The 23,975-nt window shown below is 47.8% G+C and overlaps 1 protein-coding gene across 13 annotated transcripts in view; it reads right to left on the bottom strand.

Annotated features, from left to right (window-relative positions):
• TNRC6B (trinucleotide repeat containing adaptor 6B) overlaps nt 1-23,975 on the bottom strand; it is a 1,174,734-nt gene that overhangs the window by 455,616 nt on the left and 695,143 nt on the right. For all 13 annotated transcript variants that reach the window (XM_078683361.1, XM_078683372.1, XM_078683380.1 and 10 more), the window contains 3 exons: nt 21,881-22,065; nt 21,184-21,258; nt 20,905-20,950 (listed from right to left, as the gene is read on the bottom strand). In XM_078683361.1, coding sequence (XP_078539487.1) covers nt 20,905-20,950; nt 21,184-21,258; nt 21,881-22,065 — 306 coding nt within the window. The remainder of the gene's footprint in view (nt 1-20,904; nt 20,951-21,183; nt 21,259-21,880; nt 22,066-23,975) is intronic.

Raw genomic sequence — 23,975 nt, forward strand, 5'->3', positions numbered from 1 at the left:
TCGAATGTGGCGTCAATCGAAGCCGTTCAAACGTCGGATCCGGATCAGGGGAGGGGGGGGGGGGGGGGGAAGAGAGAGGGAGAATCGGGGACCGCGTCAGAGGCGACACCCTAGGGGTCGGCGCCAGCGGAGGGGTCGTTAGGTCGACCAGCGACGACCCGGATACGACGTATCCAGTGGGGCCCTGCGGCATTGGGACCGAAGTCGCCGACGGCGCCAGGGCCGAAGCACCCGCCGGGGCCAGAGCCACCGGTCCGCTAGGGCCCCCAGACCAACCCCCGGGACCCTAAGGCACCTCTGAAAGGCCCATCGGAGGAGAGAGATTGCTCATGGCCACAAGGAATGCGGAGATCTCCTCCGGCGTCGCGTCCAGCCCAGGGCCCGGGGGGTATGGAGCTGGCCGCGGCGTCACCCGAACCCCCGGCCGCGTCGCACGAGCGTCGTGGGGAGTCAGAAGAGCTGTGTCGCTTCTACGACTTCTTGTGCCTCTTACCTGAGGACTTGGAGCCCGACGAGTGGTGTTGACTCGCCGAGCTGTGATGACTCCGGCCCCACGACCGGTCCCTCGACCTCCTCCTGGACCGGGACCTCAAGGCGCGGGGCCGACTGCCGGAGCTCGAGGCGCTTACGGGACTGCTCCCGCCTAGCCTTCTACATCAAGGCCCGGCAGTCGGGGCACGACTTGTCATCGTGGTCGGCCTCTAAGCAAAACAGGCACCGGCGATGGGGGTCGGTAACTGACCTCAGTCGGCGCAGGGCTTGAACCCGGGCTTTCTACCGGCACCGATGGAGTCGTTCGACTCGAAAAACAGATCAAAAGGATTGAAAAGGTTTAGTCAAAAATTGACTAAAGGGTACCACTTTTTCCTGATCTGTGCTTGCTGGTGCGGAAAAAAGAAGAACTGACATCAGCGCGCGAGGGCGGCGTCTAAGTACTCAGTCGACGTCATCCCCGCGCCAACGACGCAGACTACGCCTACCGACGTGCAGGGGTACTGCTAAGCAAAAATTTCTGGATCCAGACTGACGCCTGGGGATATTTTAAGGTAAGGAATCTAATACTACCCTGTTTCTTTCAGATATGTAGAGCTGTAGATTCACATGCTTTGCATACTCCTGCCATCTAGTGTTTGTAAGAAAGTGGCTCTATATATTCTGGACCAAAGTAAGGTACAGTGTGTGTATAGAGTCCCCATCCCCCGAGGTTTGGCAGAGGCTAAAGTTAGATAGAACCTTACTCTCTAAAGTGGTAGCTTGGTCGAGCAGTAAGGCAGTATCAGAGGACAGTGTAAAACATTTGCTGTACACACACAGTCAGCAAATGGTCTCACACACTCAAGAACTGAACTCTAGGCCAATTGTTTTGTATCAAAAGATATAGTCGTTTTATTTTAGAACCAACAAGGTATCAAAATATACTTTTCTCAATATGAGTGACTTTAGGTAATTACTTTGCAAATAGGTGATAGACTTTGTAAGTACAATAGCTACAGTGGTTGCAAAGGGCAACACAATTCTAAACACAATTTAACATTGAGCTCAATGGGTTATTCTAGGTAAATGCAATTGATTACTTTTTGGGTTACTTTTCTAACCACTGGACTGGATCCTAGATTCAGTCCCGGGACATAAGCTGTAAACAATTAAGTAAAAACGTTTTGGTTACAGTAGTGATTTTTAAGGAATATTAGTGTATTTTAAAAGTTGACACTTGGACACTTTTTCAGATGAAATTACAAATGTTATCCTATGGAAGGAAATTCAACTTGCAGGTAAAGTATGTTCACGTTACTTTTGTAATCCAGTACTGGACTCCTAGGTTCAGCACTAGGACTTCTATCCAAGACAGATAAGTAATTACGTTTTGGTAGTTGGTACGATTTTTAAAGACTAATTGTAGCTTGCAAAAATCAACACATTGACTGAAATTTCTTCTAAGTGTCGATTTTTGCAAACTACAAATATTCTTTAAAAATCGTACCAACTACAAAAACGTAATTTCTTACCTGTTTGAGATAGATGTCCCAGTGCTGAACCTTCGAGTCCAGATCTGCATTACAAAAGTAACATGAACATACTTTACCTGCAAACTGAATTTCCTCCATAGGATAACATTGGTAATTTCAACTGAAAAAGTTTCCAAGTGTCAACTTTTAAAATACAATAATATTCATTAAAAATCACTACTGTAACCAAAACGCTTTTACTTAACTGTTTACAGGACATGTCCCCGGACCGAATCTAGGATCCAGTCTTGTGGTAAGCAAAAGTAATCTACAAAGTAATCAATTGCTTTTAATGAATAGTTTCTTGCCTGTCGGTTTAGTTTTGCAGCTTGAAGATCTTTCTGGATTCACTATGATGTGCATTATTCCGCGGTCTAGTGGTTGGGTCCGGAATCAGTCTTTTCTTTCTTTTTTTTTTTTCGTAGCCCAGGTGGGCGTCGACATCCCACCTTTTGGTGTACTTCCTGGACGTCGGCACGCTTCCTGCGGAAGCTCCCACCTTTGGGCGCCATCTTCGGATTATTTTTTTCTTGTTTTTGTGTTGTGAATCCTTTGGTAATGTTTTCTATTTCTTCTTTAAGTACGCGATTTTTTCGCTTTGTCCTTTAAGGTGTCTGTTCTCTATTGACCTTGTCTTACCACCACCTTCTCCTGCCTCATCTTTCTGGCGGAGGTGGGTGGGTTCGCTAGTGAATCCAGAAAGATCTTCAAGCTGCAAAACTACACCGACAGGTAAGAAACTATTCGTTTTGCAGGGTGAATCTTTCTGGATTCACTATGCTGAGCATAGACTTTGTAGCGGTTTGTTATGTTTGTGGCGGCTGGGTGGAAGATGAGCGTTGGTTGTTGAATATATGTTGAAGAACCTTCTGTCCTACTTGTGCTTCCTTGTTCATTTGTATATCCACACAGTAGTGCTTAGTGAACGTGTGCACTGAGGCCCATGTTGCCACCAGGCAAATGTCTTGAATGGGTGTGTTAGCCAGGAAGGCTATTGTTACTCCCTTCTTCCTTGCAGAGTGACCATTCTGCTAGTTTCTGGCCTGCCTGTTTGTGGCAGAATTGTATAGTTTGTGCGATCCATCGTGCGATGGTTCCCTTTGTTACTAGTCTACCCAGGAGACTGCTTGCGAAGGACACAAAGAACTACTTTGTTTTCATGTGCTCTTTAGTTCTTTCTATGTAATGCATTACTGCTCTTCTAGCGTCCAGAGTGTGCAGCGCACTCTCTGCGCTTGTGGATGGTTTCTGAAAGAAGCTTGGTATTTCTTCTGTCTGGTTCATGTGGAACCTCGGCACCACCTTTGGCAGAAAGTTTGGGTCAGTTCTCATTACCACCCTATCATTGTGTATTTGAATGTAGGGTTCTTGCAGTGTTAGTACTTGTAGTTCGCTTACCCTGCGCAGCGAGGTGATTGCCACCAGAAAGGCTGTCTTAATGGTCCGCATTTGTAGGGAGGCCTTATGGATGGGTTCAAAGGGCGCTTTCATGAGCTCTGTTAGGACTAAATTAAGGTACCATGCCGGTGGCTGCATCCTCTTAGGTGGTGCCATCCTTTTTGCCCCTTCCAGGAATCTCTTTACTATTTGTGATGTAACTCTTGGCGAGGATGAACTTAGTTTTGCCTTCAGCAGGTGCGTGAGATATCTTAGCACCATTGATTCCCTTGTCATCTTCTTGTGTAGTTTCTTCTTTTTGCACCATTGTGTGAACCTCTTCCATTTAGCCACATAGCACCTTCGTGTGCTAGGTCTCCTTGCCTCTCATAGCACCCGCAGGGTGCTCTCAGGTAACCTTAGGTGTGCAAATTCTATGTCTTCAGAAGCCATGCCGCTAGGCTGAGGCTCTCTGGCTCTGGGTGTAGTACTTCTCAGTTTTGCATGGACAGTAAGTCTTTCCTTTTCCCGAACTTGTGGGGTGGTCCCAGTGCCATTTCTATTATCTGTGAGTAACAGGTCTGCCTGGCCCACTGAGGTGCCACCAAGATCAGTGTCATGTTGCTGGTTCTGCATTTTTTGAGTACCCTGTGTATCAGTGGTATAGGGGGAAAAGCGTAGGCAAATGTTTTCGACCAGCTTATCCATAGGGCATTCCCCTGGGATCGTTCCTCTGGTTGCCTGGATGCGAAGTACCGGCATTTTGCATTCTGGTGTGTTGCAAATAGGTCTATCGTCTGAGTTCCCCACCTCCTAAATAGCCTTTGTGTTTCCTGTGCATTGAGCTCCCACTCGTGGGATGCTGAAGTCTGTCTGCTGAGCCAGTCTGCTTCCACATTGTCCTTCCCTGGTAGGTGTATGGCTAGCAGGTCTATTTTGAGTGGTATGGCCCATCTCCATATTTCCTGCGCTAGGTTGGACAGTGCGACTGATGGTGTTCCGCCCCATTTGCTGATGTAGAACATCGTTGTTGTGTTGTCGGTTTGTATCAACACTCTCTGGTTGTACAGCTGTTTCTGGAATGCCTTCAGGGCGAGGAACACGGTCTTCAGTTCCAGGTAGTTGATGTGTCTGACCGCATCTGCTGGAGTCCACAGACCCCTCACTTTGAGTTTGTTCATGTGTGCTCCCCATCCCCTCTGGGATGCGTCTCTGTGGTGATGGTCACCGTTGGGTTTGGTGGTGTTAAGTGCTTCCCCCTTGTTATGGTCCCCCTGTTCCACCACGTAATCTCCTCCTGCACTGCGTGAGTTGCAACAACTAGATCTTCACAACTTCCTGTAGCTTGTGACCATTATTGTTGCAGCCATTCCTGGAATGGTCTCCATGTGGAGCCGTATGTTGGGGACCAGGTGTATGCAGGACGCCATCAACCCCATGATCTTGCTCGCCGTCCTCACTGTCAAAGCTCGCCCCTTCTGGTAGTGGCGTTTCTCCTTCAGCAGAGCCAGTGTTCTCTTGTCGCTGGGGAACACTTTCCTCTGTATGGTGTTAATCTGTGCCCCTAAGAAGATCTTCACCTGCTCCGGTTCCATGGAGGACTTCCCCCAGTGAATGGAGAATCCTAGGTCTGTTAGTGTCTCTGTGACCCGCTGTGCGTGTTTCTTGAATGTCCTGTGTGAACTTGCTTTTATTAGCCAGTCGTCGAGGTAAGGTTATACATGAATACCTTCTCTGCGCAGGTACGCTGCCACGGCTGCGAGACATTTGGTGAACACCCTTGCTGCGGGGACTTTAGTCCAGAGGCTAGGGCTGTGAACTGATAGTGTTCTTTGTTGATGGTAAATCTTAGTAGATGTTTGTACTGCCTGTTCATGGGAATATGCAGGTAGGCATCTTTGAGGTCTAAGGTGGACAGGAAGTCTCCCTCCCTTATCTGAGGAATGACCTCTGGGCGGGATGTCATTTTGAACTTTTGTGTCTATGTATTCGTTTAGGAACCTTAGATCCAGGATGGGTCTTAGTGTTTCGTCCACCTTTGGAACTAGGAAATAGTTTGAGTACACTCCCTTGTTCCTTTCTCTGAATGGAACTGGTTCGATGGCCTCCTTTTGGGGTAGTTCTTGTGATTACTCTAGGAGTAGCGCCAGATCTTTTCCTGAATGTGCCTTTCTTTTTGGTTTTCTGTTTGGTGGTTTCTTATCCAGTTCTATGCAGTATCCGAAATGTATGCTGTTGAGTATCCATTTGTCTGTAGTTATCTTCTTCCACTCCTGGAAGAAGTGTCTTAGCCTGCCTCCTACTGGTGTTACATGGTGTAGGAGAGTGGGGTCTGCAATCCCATGGCCACCCCAGATTTTTGCTTTTTGCTTCACTGGTTTACGACTTTCCCTGGCTGTGGGCCTGCTAATCAGACCCACAGCCTAGCTGTTCTCTCTCTAAATTGACAAGCATGTACCTTAGGTGCATTTACCAATTGGTACTGGGCCACCTTATCAGTCCCTGTACAGTATACCTTAGGTATCCAGGGCATAGGTGTACCCAGGGCCTACCAGGGGCTGCAGCATGTATTATGCCACCCCTGGCTGGCCACCCAAATCTGACACAACTGGCTGCACGAGAGCTGGGGCAAGGTGGTGTAAACACGCTTTGCTTTAGATATAGTATTCCTATATCGAACCCTAAAATGGACACATATATTCCTATCAGTCACTCCTATGGCAGGCCTTATCAATCCTGAAGGCAGAGTGCTTGGAATTATGTGAGATGGTGCTCTGGCATGAGCTGAGCCCGTTTGCAGCTTGTGGAACCAAGTCCTTATAGCTGTTCCATGATAACGCTATACCATATACTCTTAAGTGCATTATGAACCTTGCGGTCAAATGCTAACTTTGGCATAGCATTATCAAAACATGTTGAGTAAGGTGTCATACGAATTGGAATACTAATCCCTCGCCAATTCTGGCGACGGGGTTAGCATTCCACCCTACTAGAGGGACACGACATGTCTAACTGTGAACCCCGGTTAAAGTTAACTCGAGCCTCAGCATCACAAAATGGATGCTGCCACCACAGACACAAGTCTGACCTCCTGCTGCTGGGAGTCCTTCCAGCAAGGGAGGCTCAGACAAAGGGTTTCCTGCCTTGGGAGGTGCTAGCACCACCCCAGACAGGATTTTGTGTATTAGATAGGCCAAGGCTGAAAGGAATGAGACATGCCTGGGGCACACAAGGTGCCCTGTGCATACACCGGTTCCAACCAGTTGCTGGGGCACTCCAGCCCCAGCTCTGGCGGGAAACCGGACAAAGGATAGTGGTTGTAACCACCCCCCTTCCTGGTCCCACCCAGGGGAGGGACCTAGTTGTAGTGCAGCCCCCTTTAGCTGAATAAAGGTAGGAGCTGGTCCCATTCCCAGTTAGATTAATCTTGACAACTTCCATGAAGAACTCTTGACCTTCGACCTCCTGGACACCAGAAGACTGAAGAATCTCCCCTATGGTCAGGGAGTGACCATCCTGCTTCGCAGGCACCATCAAGCTCCTGTGCGGTTTGCTGCAAGTCCTTCCATCCCGGAATCTGACGGCCCAGCTCGACAAGACCCGGACCTCCAGACACCTCTGACCTCTACCCACATCCACAGCACAGCTGGGACCCGTGGGTGAGACGAGCAACGTGGAGACGGCCATCTTGAAGAAACCTGCACAGCGCTTCCAGCACGACCCCCGAGAGTTCCTCGAGTGAGTGGATTGGGGACTGAGAAGCCCCACACCGATGCAGCTCCTGCTCCAAAGACCAACCCCCCAGCATCCCCGTGATCTGCGTGGGGCCCCTTTTGCTTGGTTGCTGCTTTCCTGTTGTCTGGTCACTTGCCGGCTGGCTAGTGACCTCTGAGACGACGACCCGAAGAATTCAACACTGCTAGTCTGGTCCCCCAGACTGGCCCTTGCTTCCTTGTAAAAGAGAAGCACCCCGGACCCTCCTGGTCCGCACCAGACGCCATCTTTGTTCCACCGCGTGGCTTGCATTAGCCAAGGCCTGTTGTCCAGATCGACGATCCAACACCGCCAACAGCAGCAGACGTGGGACAGCTCGTGCCTCCAGCCTGGTCGTGAAGAGCAGCCCCTGGTCCACGCAGCTACAGAGAGAAGCGACCCCTCCTTCACCTGAACGCGGCGAAAGCTCCTGGTTCCCTCCTGGTTCCAGCACCGTCACTGGCTAGTGACCAAGACTCTGTCCCCTTCCTTTTCAGGACTTCTCCTTCCTAGTTCCACCCTTGGAACCACCGGACTCCTCCATCTGGCTGCCTGCCAGGAACTCCTTGTTTCAGGCATCACCGGGATCAACGCAGCAAACCCGACACCACTTCAGCCCTATGCACCCGCAGCCTGTGGGTTAGGTAACTAAAGCTTCTAGGTGCTGAAGTCTGTGTTCACTATCCTAGTGTCCAGGTCCACTGTTTTCCCTCCATCCAGCCGGGTTCGTCCGGAATCCGTAACTTTCTAAACTGTAAGATCCATAGACGTTGATACGCATCCCGCGTGAGAGTTCCCACTCTGCAAGTGAGTCCCGTGGGCCTCCTGCTCCGTACTTACCTAGTTCGTAGTGTAGTCCCACCGATCCTCCAGCCTCTGGATCTCCTTACAGTACTTTCCTTCCTCGCATTCCATTGTTTTGAGTATATGGTTTGTCGTGCCCCTAAGGCACTCGTGTAAATATTGTGCGAACTCGTATTTCTTTTGTAGTATTGTCATGTGCTTAGCCCTCTGACCTCATAAAGAGTTCAGAGGTGTATGTTAGTTAATAAATATCCTTTTATTTTCATAACAACCTGTGTGGTGTCCTTTCATCTGGTATTCAAGGGGTAATATTGTGGTATAACAGCTGGCTTCACATGCCAAAAGAGTTTAGCCTAAAGACTGCTTTTGTCCACGCTACTAGGATAGCTGGTCTATAAGGTTGACTTACAACCAATCACCATAAGGGGTTGTTTGGACTGATACAAGGTGATCACTAGAATTAGTGAGCATCATATATCAGGCCAACGTCTCACACATGGTCATCGCTGTTTGGTCTGTGCAACTCCCTCTTGTTGGCCTTGTTGTGCTCCACCCTCGGAGGGATCGTGTGAGTGGGCACGCTTTGGGTGACGGAGTCACTTTGAGGTGGGTTGCTGCCCCCCTCTTCTCTTTTGCTCTCTTCCATTCGCCCTTCCGCGAAAGGACTGGCCCCGGGGCTGGTACTGCCAGGTTTGCTTTTGCTGCCCCTGCTGGGATTGATAGTCTCCCTGGTGTGCTTGATGGAATGTCTGGTTTCCTCCTCTTCCGTTTGGTCTCCGTGTCGGGGTACCCCTTCTCATCCCTCTGAATTGTAGGGACCCCATGGACCTCGCAGTTTCATTTTCTTTCTTGAGCTGGGTGAGTTTCTCATCCACCGGTGCTCCGAACAGTGTATCTCCATTGAAGGGAGTGCTCAGGATGTTGTTTTGCACTTCCGGCTTAAAGCCTGAGATCCTAAGCCAGGCCTGCCTTCTTTCTGTGATTCCTATCATAATAAGTCTGCTGGATGTGTTAGTCCCATCCAAGGCCATTTTCAGGCAAGCATTTGCTATATTTTTTCCCTCCCCCACCAAGTGTGATGCCCTTTGCTGATATTCCTCGGGGAGGTGCTTGAGCAGTTGCCCCATCTCGTACCAATGCTGGTACTGGTGTCCATTCAGCAGGGCATTGGAGTTCCCATGCACCAGTGTACTGCTGCATTTCTCTCCATTTTTCTCCCAGTTAGGTCCATTCTCCTACTTTCCTTGTCTGGTGGTGGCCCTGACGTTGTTGGAAAGTGTGCCCTCTTCCTGGCTGTTGCCGCAATAATGGAGTCAGCTGTGAAGGATCCCTGAATGTAGGGAGGATCCTGAGAGGAGTGTTTGTACTTTTTCTCCGTCCTAGGTGTGACAGACCTGCAGGTCGCTGGGTCTTTGACTGCCTCCCACCCTTGGTCCTTGACACTCGGGAGCATGGGGAGGAACTGACTCTTTGAGTGGGGAGCAGGGTTTCTAAAAGGAAACATGCCTTTGGCTTTTCCTCCTCCAGTTTGACTCCATAGGCCGCTGCAGAGTTCTTAATGACCATATTATAGGCCCCGATGTCATCTGGTGGCGAAGACCTCGAAGGATAAGTCTCCACGGGCTCTTCCGGGTTTTCGGAGTCGAGGTCCTGCCAATCCAGGTCCTGTGTCATCGAGATGCAGAGCCGAAAGTCGTTCGCTGTTCATCGTCGCCTTCTTCCTCATAGTATAGGCCCTCTTCCTCTAGGTGTTCCTGAGGCTCTGGAGTTTTCAGCGGCCCTTCGGCGTCGAATTCCTCTTCCTCTTCCATCTCGACGATAGTCGTCGGGGGTTTCGACGGAATCGTGACCCCTTCATTTTTCGCCGAACTCTCTCTTCCTTTGCAGGATGTTCTCCATTTCGGCCTCGAGTCTTCTCTTTTTCCTCTCCATCTCGGCGGCATGCTCGGCGTCGAGCGTTTCGGCCGATCTCTTCGACTTAGTCGTCGACGTCGAAGCGACCTTCGGGTCCTTCTCCTTCAAAGTTAAGCGTTCCTTTTCGGGGACGTGCTTCGACGACCTTGGCTTTTCGCTAGCCTTCACCGCCTGGGAGTCCTTTTCGAAGGATTCGCTGGGCTGTTTGTCCTTGGATGCAGCTGCCGCCGTCGAGGTTTTCGGCGCCAGTGCTACCCTCAAGGACCTCGACTCTGTTTTTCGAGAGTCCTGATCGGGCTTTCGAGAGTCTGTCTGGGGTTTAGGGGTCGAAGTCTCTCCTACCACTTTAGATGCCTTCTTATCAGTCTCTACGACCGTGTAGTCATCTGGTCCCTCGGCGATTTTGTCCTCTTCGTCGCTGGAGAGGCCCAGGTCCTGAAGCAACAGAGGTTAGCCTTTGCCTTGCATGGTGTAGTTGGCTCTCCTCTGTCTCTTTCTAACCTCGAGTGTCTTCGGGGTGAAAGCGGAGCAGGTGTTGCAATCCTTGCTCTCGTGGTCGACCGGTAAGCAGAGGTTGCAGACCGGGTGCTGGGCCTTCTGCGCTTATTTGTGGTGGCAGTTACGGCAGAATTTAAAGGGTGTTTTGTCCATTCCTGCGCTCAGGGGGCCCCCTGTGTGCGCATTCTCCGTTGGACGTCGAAGATCTCCAAGTTCTCCTCCTTCTTCGTCGTCCCGGCTTGGTGATCTTGTTCCTAGGTATCTTCTCCAATCTTTTCTGTGAAAATTTCGCCTTTTTCTTCTTCTTTTCTCCAAAAACTCTGGAGCCTCTCGGTGAAGATCCAGGCCCAATGGCGGAAAAAATAATCTGAAGATGGTGCCCAAAGGTGGGTGCTTCCGCACGAAGCGCGCCGACATCACAGGAAGTACACCAAGAGGTGGGACGTCGACGCCCACCTGGGCAACGAAAAAAAAATAAAAGAAAGAAAAGACTACGATTCCGGAACCAACCACTAGAATGCGGAATAATGCACAGCATAGTAAAACCAGAAAGGTTAACGCTGCAAAACTGAAAATTCACATTGAGCTCAATGTTGCATTGTGTTTAAAATTGTGTTGCCTATTACAACAAACTGTACCTATTGCATTCAAAAAGTCTATTGCCTATTTGAAAAGTATTTAACTAAAGTAACTCATTCTGAGAAAGTATATGGTTATACCATGTTGGTTCTAAAATAAAACAACTATATTTTCTGATACAAAACAATTGGCCTAGAGTTCAGTTCTTGAATGTGTGCAACCATTTGCTGACTGAGTGCGTACAACAAATGCTTTACACTGTCCTCTGATACTGCCTTACTGCTCGAACAAGCTACCACTTTAGAGAGTAAGGTTATATCTAACTTTAGCCTCTGGGGACTGGGGACTCTATACACACTGTACCTTACTTTGGTGCAGTACATATAGAGCCACTTTCTTACAAGGAGTATGCAATGCATGTGCATCTAAAGCACACATGCTTCAAACATAAGTTTCCCTTCCTGCACTATTTCCTGCCCCCTTTTTTGTGTTCCTCTGGGAGCTATTGCAATAATTCATCCATTTCATCCCAGTGAGCTCTATCATATCTGGACAAAGAACTTGCATATTAGCTATATGCCTCCAGTTGGCTGATTGAGCTGCTACTCTCTTCCCCGACGCATCTATTAGTTTGGATTCTTTATCTGGAGGTTGTGGCTCTCCTGATGTTTCAGAATTTGCCCTATTATGGGCATTAGAGACCACCAGAGAATCGAAAGGCAACTGACTCTTAATAAAAACTTTCAGATGGAGGGGGTTTATATTTTCTGTCCACCCTACATGTTAGTATACGTGCTCCAACTGGGTCTTTAAAAATATAATTAGTATGCTTCATCATTTTAAAAAAATTATTTTAATTAATTTTTCAACACACACCCACCTTTACATGGCACATGTTCAATGGAAGGCACACATAGAAATACATTGCATGAGTATTCAGTATCCATAGGTGAGACAACATCAATATCTGTAGTCTATGTCATCTTATATTACATCCTGTTCATCAAGGTCTTCCTCAATATATGCATCCTCAACCTAGTGCCTCCCGCATGTTCCCGTCCTGCCCTCCCCCTACTGGTGTGCTCCAAACATCATAAACAAGAATAACTAAATGTTTTGTGCTAAGGAATATAGGTCCCTGATCTCACTTCAGCCATACTCCCAGGTCCATAAGTCCAGCCCCCGCTCCCGATCTCCTATGGACTATCCACACCTATCTACATGTTTTGTGGCTCAACAGCGTCCTGAGAACCCTCCAGTGAGCTTGCGTCCTATTCCACCTCTGGATGTGTCAACAGCGTCGCCAATGCTTCCCATGCTTGTGCGGTTTCCATCGCTTTGTCGTTGTTCACTCTCCTGCCCTGTTGGATTCTAACCATGCTCTCACTGGATGCCCATTTCGCAAACTCCGCCCTCCATCGCTCCACACTAGGGCCCAGCTGGGATTTCCACTGCCTTGTCAATTCTCGCTTAGCCAGCAAAACACCCTAAGTCCATAAACTTGCTCGGGATCTTAGTGCGCTTCGTGTGTGGAAACCAGTGCAATATACACGCCCCCATGTTGGGTTCTACCTGTCTGTCTATTACCCCGCACAAGGCCTCCATCACCTCCTCCCAATACGTTCCGAGCTGCGGGAAACTCCACATCATATGTTGGAAATTCGTCGCTGTCGTGCAGCACCTGGGACAACATGCCGCGTCTATGTGAAAATATATAGCTATCCGATCATGGGTTAAGTAGTCCCTATGTACGACGTAGAAATGAATGAGCTGAAACCTGGCATTCCGCGTACCTTTCCACTATTTTGGTCCATGCCGTCTCAGGAATATCCTTTCCCAAGTCCGCTTCCCATTTTTCGCGCAGCTGCGTCAGTGGCTGCAGCCCCATCTCCACCATTCGCCTGTAAAGACATGTCACTGCTTTCACCGTCCCCGCTGCCATTACCACATAGTAACACGTCAAGGACGTCTGTGGCTCTAGTAGCCCCATTCCCCAGTATTTCTGAATTGCAGCCAGCAGAGCTGCATGTAACAAATAGCCACCTCTAGGCAGGCCATATCTATCCTGCAGTGACTGGAAAGGCAGGAGGACCCCCTCCTCATACAAGTCCCCAATCATCTGTAGTCCTAAATCTTCCCACCCTGCCAATGCAGACCAGTCCCCCGTGCGGGAAGGCCGTGCACATGCCATGGGGAATCTCCGGCGCATACAGGCGTGGTACGCCACACCTACGTGTGTATCCGTTCCAGTTTGCCGTGAGCGCTTTCTCTTCGCTCGTCAAGGAATCGAGTCGCAATCGTTGTCCAAGTACCACAAATGAGAGAATATGCCTCGGCAACCATCTGTCCTCTGGTCCATCCGCCCCCCTAAATTCCCTAGTCACTGCCTGCCAAGCCACTGCAGCGGAGCTGCCAAATAATACCATTTAAAGTCCGGGACCACCCATCCTCCTGCGCCCCTAGGCCTCACCATCGTGGTCAGGGCCACCCGCCGCCTACCATTTCCCCACAGAAAACCCCCCACCATGGACCACACTGCCCTAAACACCGAGCCCAGGATCCCGACCGGCAGCGCCCTGAAGTAATATAAAAGTCTAGGCATTGCTACCATCTTCAGGAGCGCCACTCGACCCGCAACCAAGAGCGGCAGAGTGCCCCAAAACGCCATACTCCCCTTGATCCCTCGCACCGCTCTATTCACATTGCCCTCTAATATGTCCGCCTGTTCATGGTAGATGTTAGTTCCTAAGTATTGTAGGCAACTAGGTTCCCATCTCGGCCTCTCCAGTCCTGCGGGAGCTACCATTGTCCAGCATGCCGGGAAAAAGCAAGTCTTCTCCCAGTTCACACATAACCCTGACACCTCCCCAAACGTCCGAACAGCTCAGTCGCCCCTGTGCCTACCTCATCGGGTTCGGCCAGAAACAGCAATAGGTCTTCCCCGTTAAGCGATATATAGTGTACTTCCCCACAGACCTCTATCCCAGCATTACACTTCCCCGACCTGGCCTGCATTGCTAGTGGTTCAATTGCCAATGCAAACAAAAGTGGAGATAGCGGGCAGCCCTGTCGCGTTCCTCGTCCCACTGAACAGGGCTTTGATACCATCCCCCCTGTCGGCACCGTCGCCGAATCATACAAGATGCGGGTCCACTTCACAAACGATTCACCCAGTCCCACTTTGCACATTACCTGAAACAGAAATGACCATTCCAGGCTATCGAATGCCTTCGCTATATCCACCGATAAAATCAAGGCCTTCACTGTTGGCTCCAGGCAATCTTTTTTTGAAAATATATCACACCCAGGCAACACACAAAGACTGGCAAAATTAGAAAGTGAAACTCTACTGATTAAAAATGATAAAGGACTGACAACAATATAGAAAATACATTTGAATACATTTGATAAAATAGCGTCATGAAACAGTTCATTGACATGATAATGGATTTAAAAGACAATAAAAAATATTCCTTTGAGTAAATAACTTATTGATACATATATTATGCATGGAATAATCCCGTTGACATTAAAGATGGTTTTTCGTCTACGCGTTTCGACACGATATTTGTGTCTTCCTCAGGACATTACCATCATTATTCAATATCTGTATTTGTATCTACAGAAATCGGCGTCATAGACTGAGGTAGTGAAACAGGATAAATGCTACTGGTACATCCTTGGTGGCTGAAATATAGCTTTTAATTAATTCAGTCACTCGTGGGCTAAGAGTGAGAAGTCAAAGGAAACCACGTAGGGTCAATTGCAACAGTGGCATCATAGTTTGCTGATTCCTTATGATGTTCGTATGACTGTTCAGAAGACGGTCGCACTGCAGGTATCGGCTATAGATATCCGGAACCAGAAGATTGCTGACGGGGAGGTCTAATCACAAGAGATTTCTAAAGCCATTATGGAAGGCTCGTTATCACTTGCTAAGTGGACAAGAATCAATAATATTTAAGAAGCGCTGCAGTCTATAATTGCTCAAAGGCATGCGATAATGGAAAGAGCATTCCGGGCATCTGATTCCTTATGTGGAGCCGACCGGCGATTGAGCAAAATGGCGCCTCGCGTTGTGTCAGGATGATTCATCCCGACGAAACGCGAGGCGCCATTTTAATGACCGGCAAGTATCTGCATACAGATAATCGAGTCTTGTGAACGTTAATATCGTACCCGAGCCGTTTACAAGAAACATTTGCGTCCATAGATTGCTCAATCGCCGGTCGGCTCTGTAGGAAGGTGGATACCCGACTATGGTTGCCCCCAACTTTTTGCCTAGTGTTTTGCTGGTTTCTGACTTAGTTGGCCTGGGATCCTGCTATTCAGGACCCCAGGCTTCCTGCTCTCTCTGTTAAAATGGACTCCATGTACCCTAGATACATATCTAATTGGATACTGAGTCATCTTATCAGTCCCTGTACAGTGTACCTTAGGTACCCAGGGCATAGGTGTACCCAGGGCCTACCAGGGGCTGCAGCATGTATTATGCCACCCCTGGCTGGCCATCCAAAACTGACAACTGGCTGCACGACAGCTGGGGCAAGGTGGTGTAATCACCCTTTGCTTTAGATATAGTATACCTATATCTAACCCTAAAATGGACACATATATTCCTATCAGTCACTCCTATGGCAGGCCTTATCAATCCTGAAGGCAGAGTGCTTGGAACTATGTGAGATGGTGCTCTGGCATGAGCTGAGCCCGTTTGCAGCTTGCGGAACCAAGTCCAAATAGCTGTTCCACGATAACGCTATACCATATACTCTTAAGGGCATTATATTCCTCGCGGTTAAATGCTAACTTTGGTATAGCATTATCAAAACATGTCGAGTAAGGTGTCATACGAATTGGAATACTAACCCCTCGCCAATTCTGGCGACGGGGTTAGCATTCCACCCTTCTAGAGGGACACGACATGTATGTAACTGTGAACCCCGGTTAAAGTTAACTCAAGCCTCAGCTCCACAAAATGGATGCTGCCACCGAGACACAAGTCTGCCCTCCTGCTGCTGGGAGTCCTCCCAGCACAGGAGGCAAGGACAAAGGGTTTCCTGCCAGGGGCGGTGCCAGCACCGTCCCAGACAGGATTTTGTGTATCCTAGGTAGGCAGGGCTGAAAGGAAGATGACTGCAAGTGGCACCCCGGTGCTCACTGTGCATATGCCGGCTCAAACCAGTTCCTGTGGCACACCAGCCCCTGAGCTGGGGAGAGACCGGACAAAGGAGAGGGGTGTAACCACCCCCCTCCTGGTCCCACCCCTAGGGCAGGACCTAGTCGCGTGCCAGCCCCTTTTCTTAGAATAAAGGTAGGAGCAGGCCCCCATCCCAAATTAGATAATCTTGAATCTTGAAACTACTTTCCATGAAAGGAACTCTTGACTCTTCTGAAGACTCTCCCTTGTGGCTAAGGAGTAGCCACCCTGCACCAGCAGGCACCATCGAAGCTCTTGCGGTTTGCTGTAAGTCCATCCTCTGGATCAAGACTGCCCAGCTCGACGAGACCCGGATTCCCTGCCATCTCTGACCTCTACCTACATCATCCAGCCCAGCTGAGATTCGTGGGTGTGACGAGACCCGTGGGACCGGCCATCTTCAAGACCTGCATGACGCTTCACCAGCACGACCCCCAAGAGACCCTCGAGTAAGTGCACTGGGGTTTGAGAAGCCCTAACCCTAAGCAGCTCCAGCACCGAAGTCCAGCCTCCCAGCATCCACGAGATCTGCGTGGGGCCCTTCTGCTTCTTTGCTGCTTGCCACGTTGTCCGGTCACTTGCCCGTTGGCTAGTGACCCTCTTGACGACGTACCACGACGATTTCACCACTGGTCTGGTTGCTCCAGACTGGCCCTTGCTCCCTTCCAAGAGAGGAGCACCCCGTACCCTCCTGGTCCACTCCAGACGCCATCTTGACTCCACCGCGTGGGCTTGCCTTTGCCAAGGTTTGTTGCTCAAATCCTGAGTCCAGCATCGCCGACAGCCTCGTGGGACAGCTCGCACCTCCAGCCTGGTCGCCGACAACGCCTCCTAGCCCGTGTGACTGCAGAGTCCAGCGTCACCCACTCACCTGGTCGAGGTGACTTAATCCGGTGCCATCCTGGTGCCCACATAATCACTGGCTAGTGATTAAGAACTGAGTCCCCTCTGCTTTCAGGTCGTCTCCTTCACTGATCCAGCCTTGGATCACACCGAACTTCTTCACTGGTCGCCTGCCAGCAACTTCTTCTTTCAGGCTCCATAGACTTCAACGAGGATTCCCGACGTCACTTGAACCCTATGCAGCCGCGGCCCCTGGGCTAGGTAACTTGAGTATTTCGGTACTCCAGCACAGGTTCACTATCCAAGTGTCCAGATCCTTTGTCGTTTTTAGTCTATCTAGTCGGATTCGTCCGGAAACAGTAACTTAAGAAACGCTAGCATCCATAGACTTCTTCCCGCGTGAGAGTGCACACTCTGCACCCGAACTCCCTAGACCTCCTGCTCGTAATCTTAAGGTTCAGTAGTGTAGTCCTAGCGATCCTGAAGCCTCTGGATCTTGTTACTTACCTGCTAGCATTTCGCATTCCACTTTTTGTGTATATGGTTTTTCGTGCCCCTCGGGCATTTGTGTAAATTGTGCAACTTAAAGTATTTTCGTAAGAGTTTTGTATTGTGCTTAGCTCCCTGACTCAAAGAGTTCAGGGTAGACTTGTTATAAATAAATATCCTTTATTTTCATAACAACTTGTGTGGTGTCCTTTCACTTGGTGTTCAGGGGTATATGTGATGGTAAAACAGCTGGCTTAACACGCCCTCTAGAGTTTAGCCTGAAGACTGCTCGTGTCCATGCTACTAGGATAGCTGGTCTAAAAGGTTGACTTACAACCAATCATCAATAAGGGTTGTTTGGTATGATACAAAGTGATCACTAGAATAGTGAGCACTATATATCAGGCCAACTTCTCACAGGCTCCACATAAGGAATCAGGTGCCTGGAATGCTCTTTCCATTAGGGATGTACCAGTAGCATTTATCCTGTTTCACTACCTCAGTCTATGACGCCGATTTCTGTAGATACAGATACAGATATTGAATAATGATGGTAATGTCCTGAGGAAGACACAAATATCGTGTCAAAACGCGTAGACGAAAAACCATCTTTAATGTCAACGGGATTATTCCATGCATAATATATGTATCGATAAGATATTTACTCATAGGAATATTTTTTATTGTCTTTTAAATCAATTATCATGTCAATGAACTGTTTCATGACGCAATTTTATCAAATGTATTTTCTATATTGTTGTCAGTCCTTTATCATTTTTAATCAGTAGAGTTTCACTTTCTAATTTTGCCAGTCTTTGTGTGTTGCCTGGGTGTGATATATTTTCAAAAATTGTTTGCCCTGACCCAGGAATTGTATCCTTATCAGGGGTCCCTGCTTTTTCACACATAGGCTCCTGGCAATCTTCCAGGATTCGCAACGAGCGCCTAACATTGATAGCAGTGCTACCTTTAGGGATAAACCCCGATTGATCCGTGCACTGTGTCATGTGCGGGAGTACTCAGGATTTTGTAGTCAGTCACCAACATTGAAAGTGGGCGGTAGGCCTTCACATCCGTTGCTTCCCTCCCTTCGGGAGTGGAATGATAATAGCCTGATAATAGCCTCCCTAGATTAGTATGCTTCATCATACCTTTTAACATAGGCAACATTTGTTTTAAGTGTGTTTCCTTAGGTTTCGAATAGGAAATCTTCTAGTGCTTCCTTGTGTAAAGATACTCTGTGATAATTGTCTGGCCTTGCAATTAATTCCGGATATGCAGTATTATCATCAGGAGGGGACACTTTTGCTGGGTATAGATCAGGGTCTATATCTTGAGGTGTGTCTATATTATAGTCATCCCATGGATCAGGTGGTGGCTGATTACAATTATCGTCATCCTCTCCTAAATCAGGATTTTTGTTAGGAGAACCTGATGGTATAATTTGTAGAGGATCTATGGCTGGTATAATGGGAATTGGTTAAGTAGGTGAAGAGGTTTGAAGGATGTTAAAATGGTCAGTAGCCATTTCCGGTTTCTTTTTCAGAGGGATTCTGTATTCAATTAATGTCTGCATTCCTTTTTGAAGGTATTACTGATTTAGCTAGTATGTGTCCAGTATCAGGATTTATATGAATTTTCTTCTGTTTGGGATACAGCTTTTCTTTTTTCTAAAATCGGCTCCAGTGGCTTTAAGGGAGCACCTTTGTTTTGGTGCCGAAAATGTAGGTACCGAGCTGGATTTGTCCTTTTTTCCTTTCGATATTGAATGTTTCGGAACCGAAGGGATATCACCTCAGCTCGAGCCAGAAGGCTTGATTGTCTCTTTCAGTACCAAGCCCAAGGGCGGGGCGTTGGAAGAGGTCTCTCGGTGTCGGGCCAGAAGCCTTTTGTTTGGTTAAGGAAAGTTGGGGGGGCAAAGGGGCTTTATTACTCACTGCACCCTGTCCTGTGTAACTACGTCGGACTCTAACTCAATCTACTTTTCCGAGGCAGATTCTTGAATAGAGAAGGCCTCCTTCTCTTCTGACGCCTCCATTTCCTCCTGCTCTGTATCTTCTAGGAGAATATCTGAGGTATGTTCAATCTTCTGCCAATGCATGTCCCTTCATTGAACCAGACAGTCCCGCAAAGTCTTTTTCGATCGGAACGATCGACAAGCGCCACAATCTTCTTCCTTGTGCTCCGGTAAGAGGCACAAGTGTCAGACTTTATGCAGGTCAGTGCGCGGATACTGGGAATAGTCCGTTCCATCGGCAGAAGACTGGATAATACGGAACAGAGTATAAGTCGACTGATGTGGCTAGGCCCAAAGGCCGCCAACCATGTCTTCTATACCGAAGACAGGGTTTTCCTATTTTAGCAACATGCGGAAAATGGTGAAACGCGTACCAACCAATACAGACGAGGGTACAGTGGGTTTGCACCGAGGGGCTCCTGAAGAACGGTTTCAAACTGGAGCGCTGCAAACCACGTCCGAACCCGATGGCGGACAGAAAAAAATCTAATAATGGAGTTATTGCCCATGTGCATTATCACCAATTGGAGGAGTCACCTTACCTTGTGACTGGAAAAGACTTCTTCGAAGAAAAACAACTTGCAAACATCTGGACCCAACACTAGATGGAAGGAGTATGCAAAGCATGTCTATCTACAACACACATGCCTCGAACACATTATTTAAAAGGGCAATTAGGATTAACCAGGTTTTAAAACAGCAAATAGGTTGTTACTGACATTTTCATCATTCCCTTAGAAAAGGAAAAATGAAAGCTCAGGAACAGGAGGAGGCAGAGTTAAGAAGCCAAGTCTCATTTTAGGGCAGGCTGCTCCAAACCCTGACATTGCAATGACAAGCCTCAATTCACACTTCCTCTGCCGAATAATGAACTATTGTACCGGGCTTTGTCTTTTTTCATGCCAATAAGTAGAACACCCATGCGTTTTGATAGTTTCACAAGTCTTTAGGCACCTGCTACCTTCTGAAGCAGTAAAGTTTGACTTTACAAGATGTATATACAGTCTATTAAAGTAGAGTTATATGGCAATGGCTAATAAAGTGTTTACTGCTGAAAACCAGTCTTGGATTACACCCCCAGTATCAGCTAGTACCATACAACTTTTTCTTTCAATATGGGACCTAAATAGTCAGCTAAAACAATCACATGGTTTAAGACCACGACACAAATACTGATTCTACTTCAGCCCCTGAACAGTAGTTGTCAATTCCAAAATGGCCTTAATCTCTACAAACATGAAAAAGGGGATCTACCACTTACTGTCAAAAGAGGTCCAGCATTCAAGCATAAGGTGAGTGAGTAATCTCAAAATGTGCAACGGACACATTAGAGCAGTGTGTTGGGCCCCAATTTTCCAGACTTACATTCACGCCATGAGAAAACCCCACACACAGCTAGCTCTGCACTGTGTGTTAGTTATACTCACCAACAGACAAGTCCATCTTGCTGCCAGAAGGATCGTCCGCTTGATTCTGTGGAATAACAATAGAGATATGAGGGAGGATCAGCAACTGCCAACCTAACAAGCTTGCAGGAGTCCCCGCCCCAACCCAAGAAGAGCAATACTCCTCCTACACGTTTTGACTTAACAATTTATTTGCTACAAAACTGCTCTTGTTGCCTTCCTCACCAGAGTGTCTTGGAATACACCTTCCCAGCTTCCTTCTAAACACAGCAGTACACCACAACTGAAGGTCATACTTACCAGCAGGCCCATGCCTGAAAACTGCTTGGACAATGGGTTGATCCATGGCTCAGCATTGCCTCCTTTCAGAGAGCCCTGTGCAAAGGAAACATACTATGAGATAGATGTCTACACCGACAGGAGCTCCTGCACCAGATTTGCTCATTATTAAAGTCTAGGGTAAATACACCTGCTTCTGTGCCAAACACAGAACAATCTAGGCCATGTTCCTCCCCATCAACTAAACATTTTGCAAATGGCATGTCACAGGAACGAGATCACCTGATTTAGCTAAGAAAATAGCAATGGAGGAAAGGGAGTGCAAGAGAAAGAGCCAGAACTCCAGTCAATGTTGCAGCCAGAATTTCTTGCAAATAGCTAGGGGATAGGGTTAAAATATTTGCTCATTCTCAAAGCACAATGACTTTTAAACCAGCGGCAGGAATTACTTTGTAGCAGTGACTTTGTTTTTCGAGTCGTGGTGTGTCTGGGTGCATGCGGAATATACCAGACTTGGCCTCATGTGAAGTGCAAAGGAATTTTGCACGAGTTGTGACGTTTAAAAAAATAGCCTTACACTACAGTGCAAACTATCAAGACAACTAAAAACAAATTGTGAGCTATGGGCAGGCCCACATATTCTGCTGCTTCTGACATCTTCATTATTTACAGCGGATTTAATCCCAGTTCAGTGCCCAAGAAGAACATTTCACCTCACCTTGATTTGTGGCTTCTTGGCACTGCCAGGCACCCAACCAGCGGCACTGTGGGAAGAGCTACTGCCTGGCGTGCCAGCACTGTTCCAGACGCCCCCTTCCTCATCTTCATCCCAGCTGCTGTGACGTGTGCCAGACACAGGTGCTCCATCACTCTCACCCCAACCATCTTGCATAGATTTTGCACCTGGAACAAAAATGTAATTCCATAACAAGACTGATAGATGAATAATGTAGCCTATATGAACCTCTAGGAGCTTCATGCTGTATAACTAGGATATTCCGAACAGGACAGGGGCTTTTCCCGCTTCCCCATCATCTTAGATTGAATAATAACTATGAATCCATGACGGAGAATAAAAAGTTACCGGTAGTCATTAAACACACTGCAGCATATATATATACTTTTAACGTCAGTAACGGCTATAACCAATATGTAGTTTATCCACATCATTGTTTTACCAGAACTCTGATCCCAGCTGAAACAACAGTATTTACATTTTAAGAAATTTACCGAAATGATAATATAACAGTACATTTGGCTGAAATACACCACTTAAAATTCCTTAACATAAAATTAGACAGGACATTAGATGGAAATTTAGAAGAACATCTAGGACAAAAGCTGTCCTTTTAAGAACCTTAGAAGCCTGCACTATCACATCATGTCCAGCTCGGTGACATTCAAGCAGTTTGTTTTTGGCCATTAGAAACTGCAGATACAAGTTCAAGATCTGCGACCCTTGAAGCGGGAGTTGGAAGGCGCATTTATGAATCCAGAAAGACCCTCTGATATTCATGCAGGCTTGAATAGAATAGCAAATTAACCTTTTTTTATATTTTTTTTATTGTTATTTAATCATGTACATGAGCAATACAGTCAAACCTCCGACAGGATCATAAATCTGCATTTGTCATTGGTAAATAGTAGTTGTACTGTTCTGATTCGTACATATAGAGCAAAACAATGGTAACAAGGGATAGAGGGGAGGGAAAGTGGGGGGGACTACACAATCAGCACTCAGAGGATCTGCTATCATTATAGTATACAGGGGGTGGACTACACTGAGCCAAATATAGCATCCGTAATGATAGATCTCCTCACATGGTGGGGTACTTCGCATTAGACAGATGCAAAGAGAGCGGTCGGTACCTATGCTTCCCCTCGTTGCCCAAAGCCAGAAGAGCAGCCAGATATGTTTCCAATGCGTACCAAATAACTTTGGGACAGGCGGGCACCAGCATTATCTCCCAATAAGCGCTCAATTGTTCTTGGCAATATGCTGAATCCTTAAGCCAGTCCGCAATGCGAGGAGTCTTGCGTCTCTCACTGCACACCGCCAAGCCACGCAAGCAAAAGTAGAAGCGCTGCCAATGTACAGCCTTCTGAAGGGGCGTCATTCACATATCCAAACAGCGCAACACGAGTGAATCACTCCAACTTATACCCAAGCATTGCATCTAGCTCTTTTTCTTTTTGCAGAGTTTTATATAGCACAAACTAGACCCGAACCGAATCAGGTATCAGAACGTTTTACATAGCACCAGTTACGTTACATGAGGACGGACACACATTCATTTTAGGCACGGGGAGATTACGTGATTTGCCCAGAATCACAGGAGGTTTTGGCGTCGTTACTCATGAAATACTTCAATCCAGAAACTGCACAGCAGTACACTCCAAAGGACAAATGTTAGGTCATGCAGGGCATAGCACAGCGCATGCAACGCGCATCCTCAAGGAGACCCATTCTGTGTAGCGTGAAGGAGGTGCAATAAAGCCTGTGTAAGTACTTTAAGTAAACAAGGCAGGCCTATAATAAGGGGAGAGTGCTCACAATTGAGTGCAACAATACCTCCACTAATCATCAGACAAAGGGGAATCAAGATCTCCATCCCACATCTTGCGGGCTCTGGGTTCTCGAACCGGTGCGGTATCCTGCATTCTTACATATAGTCTAGTGACTAGGTGGGATGGGGAGGTAAGAAACACCTAATACAGACAATGCGGGCGATGCTTCTGGAAAAGGAGCGGTGCATCGCCCCGACAGAGGCTCGAAGCTGGTAGCATGTGAAAGTGTCTCAAGGATAATGTCG

The sequence above is a fragment of the Lissotriton helveticus genome, chromosome 1_1 (assembly GCF_964261635.1).
Source record: "Lissotriton helveticus chromosome 1_1, aLisHel1.1, whole genome shotgun sequence".
NCBI lineage: Eukaryota > Metazoa > Chordata > Amphibia > Caudata > Salamandridae > Lissotriton > Lissotriton helveticus.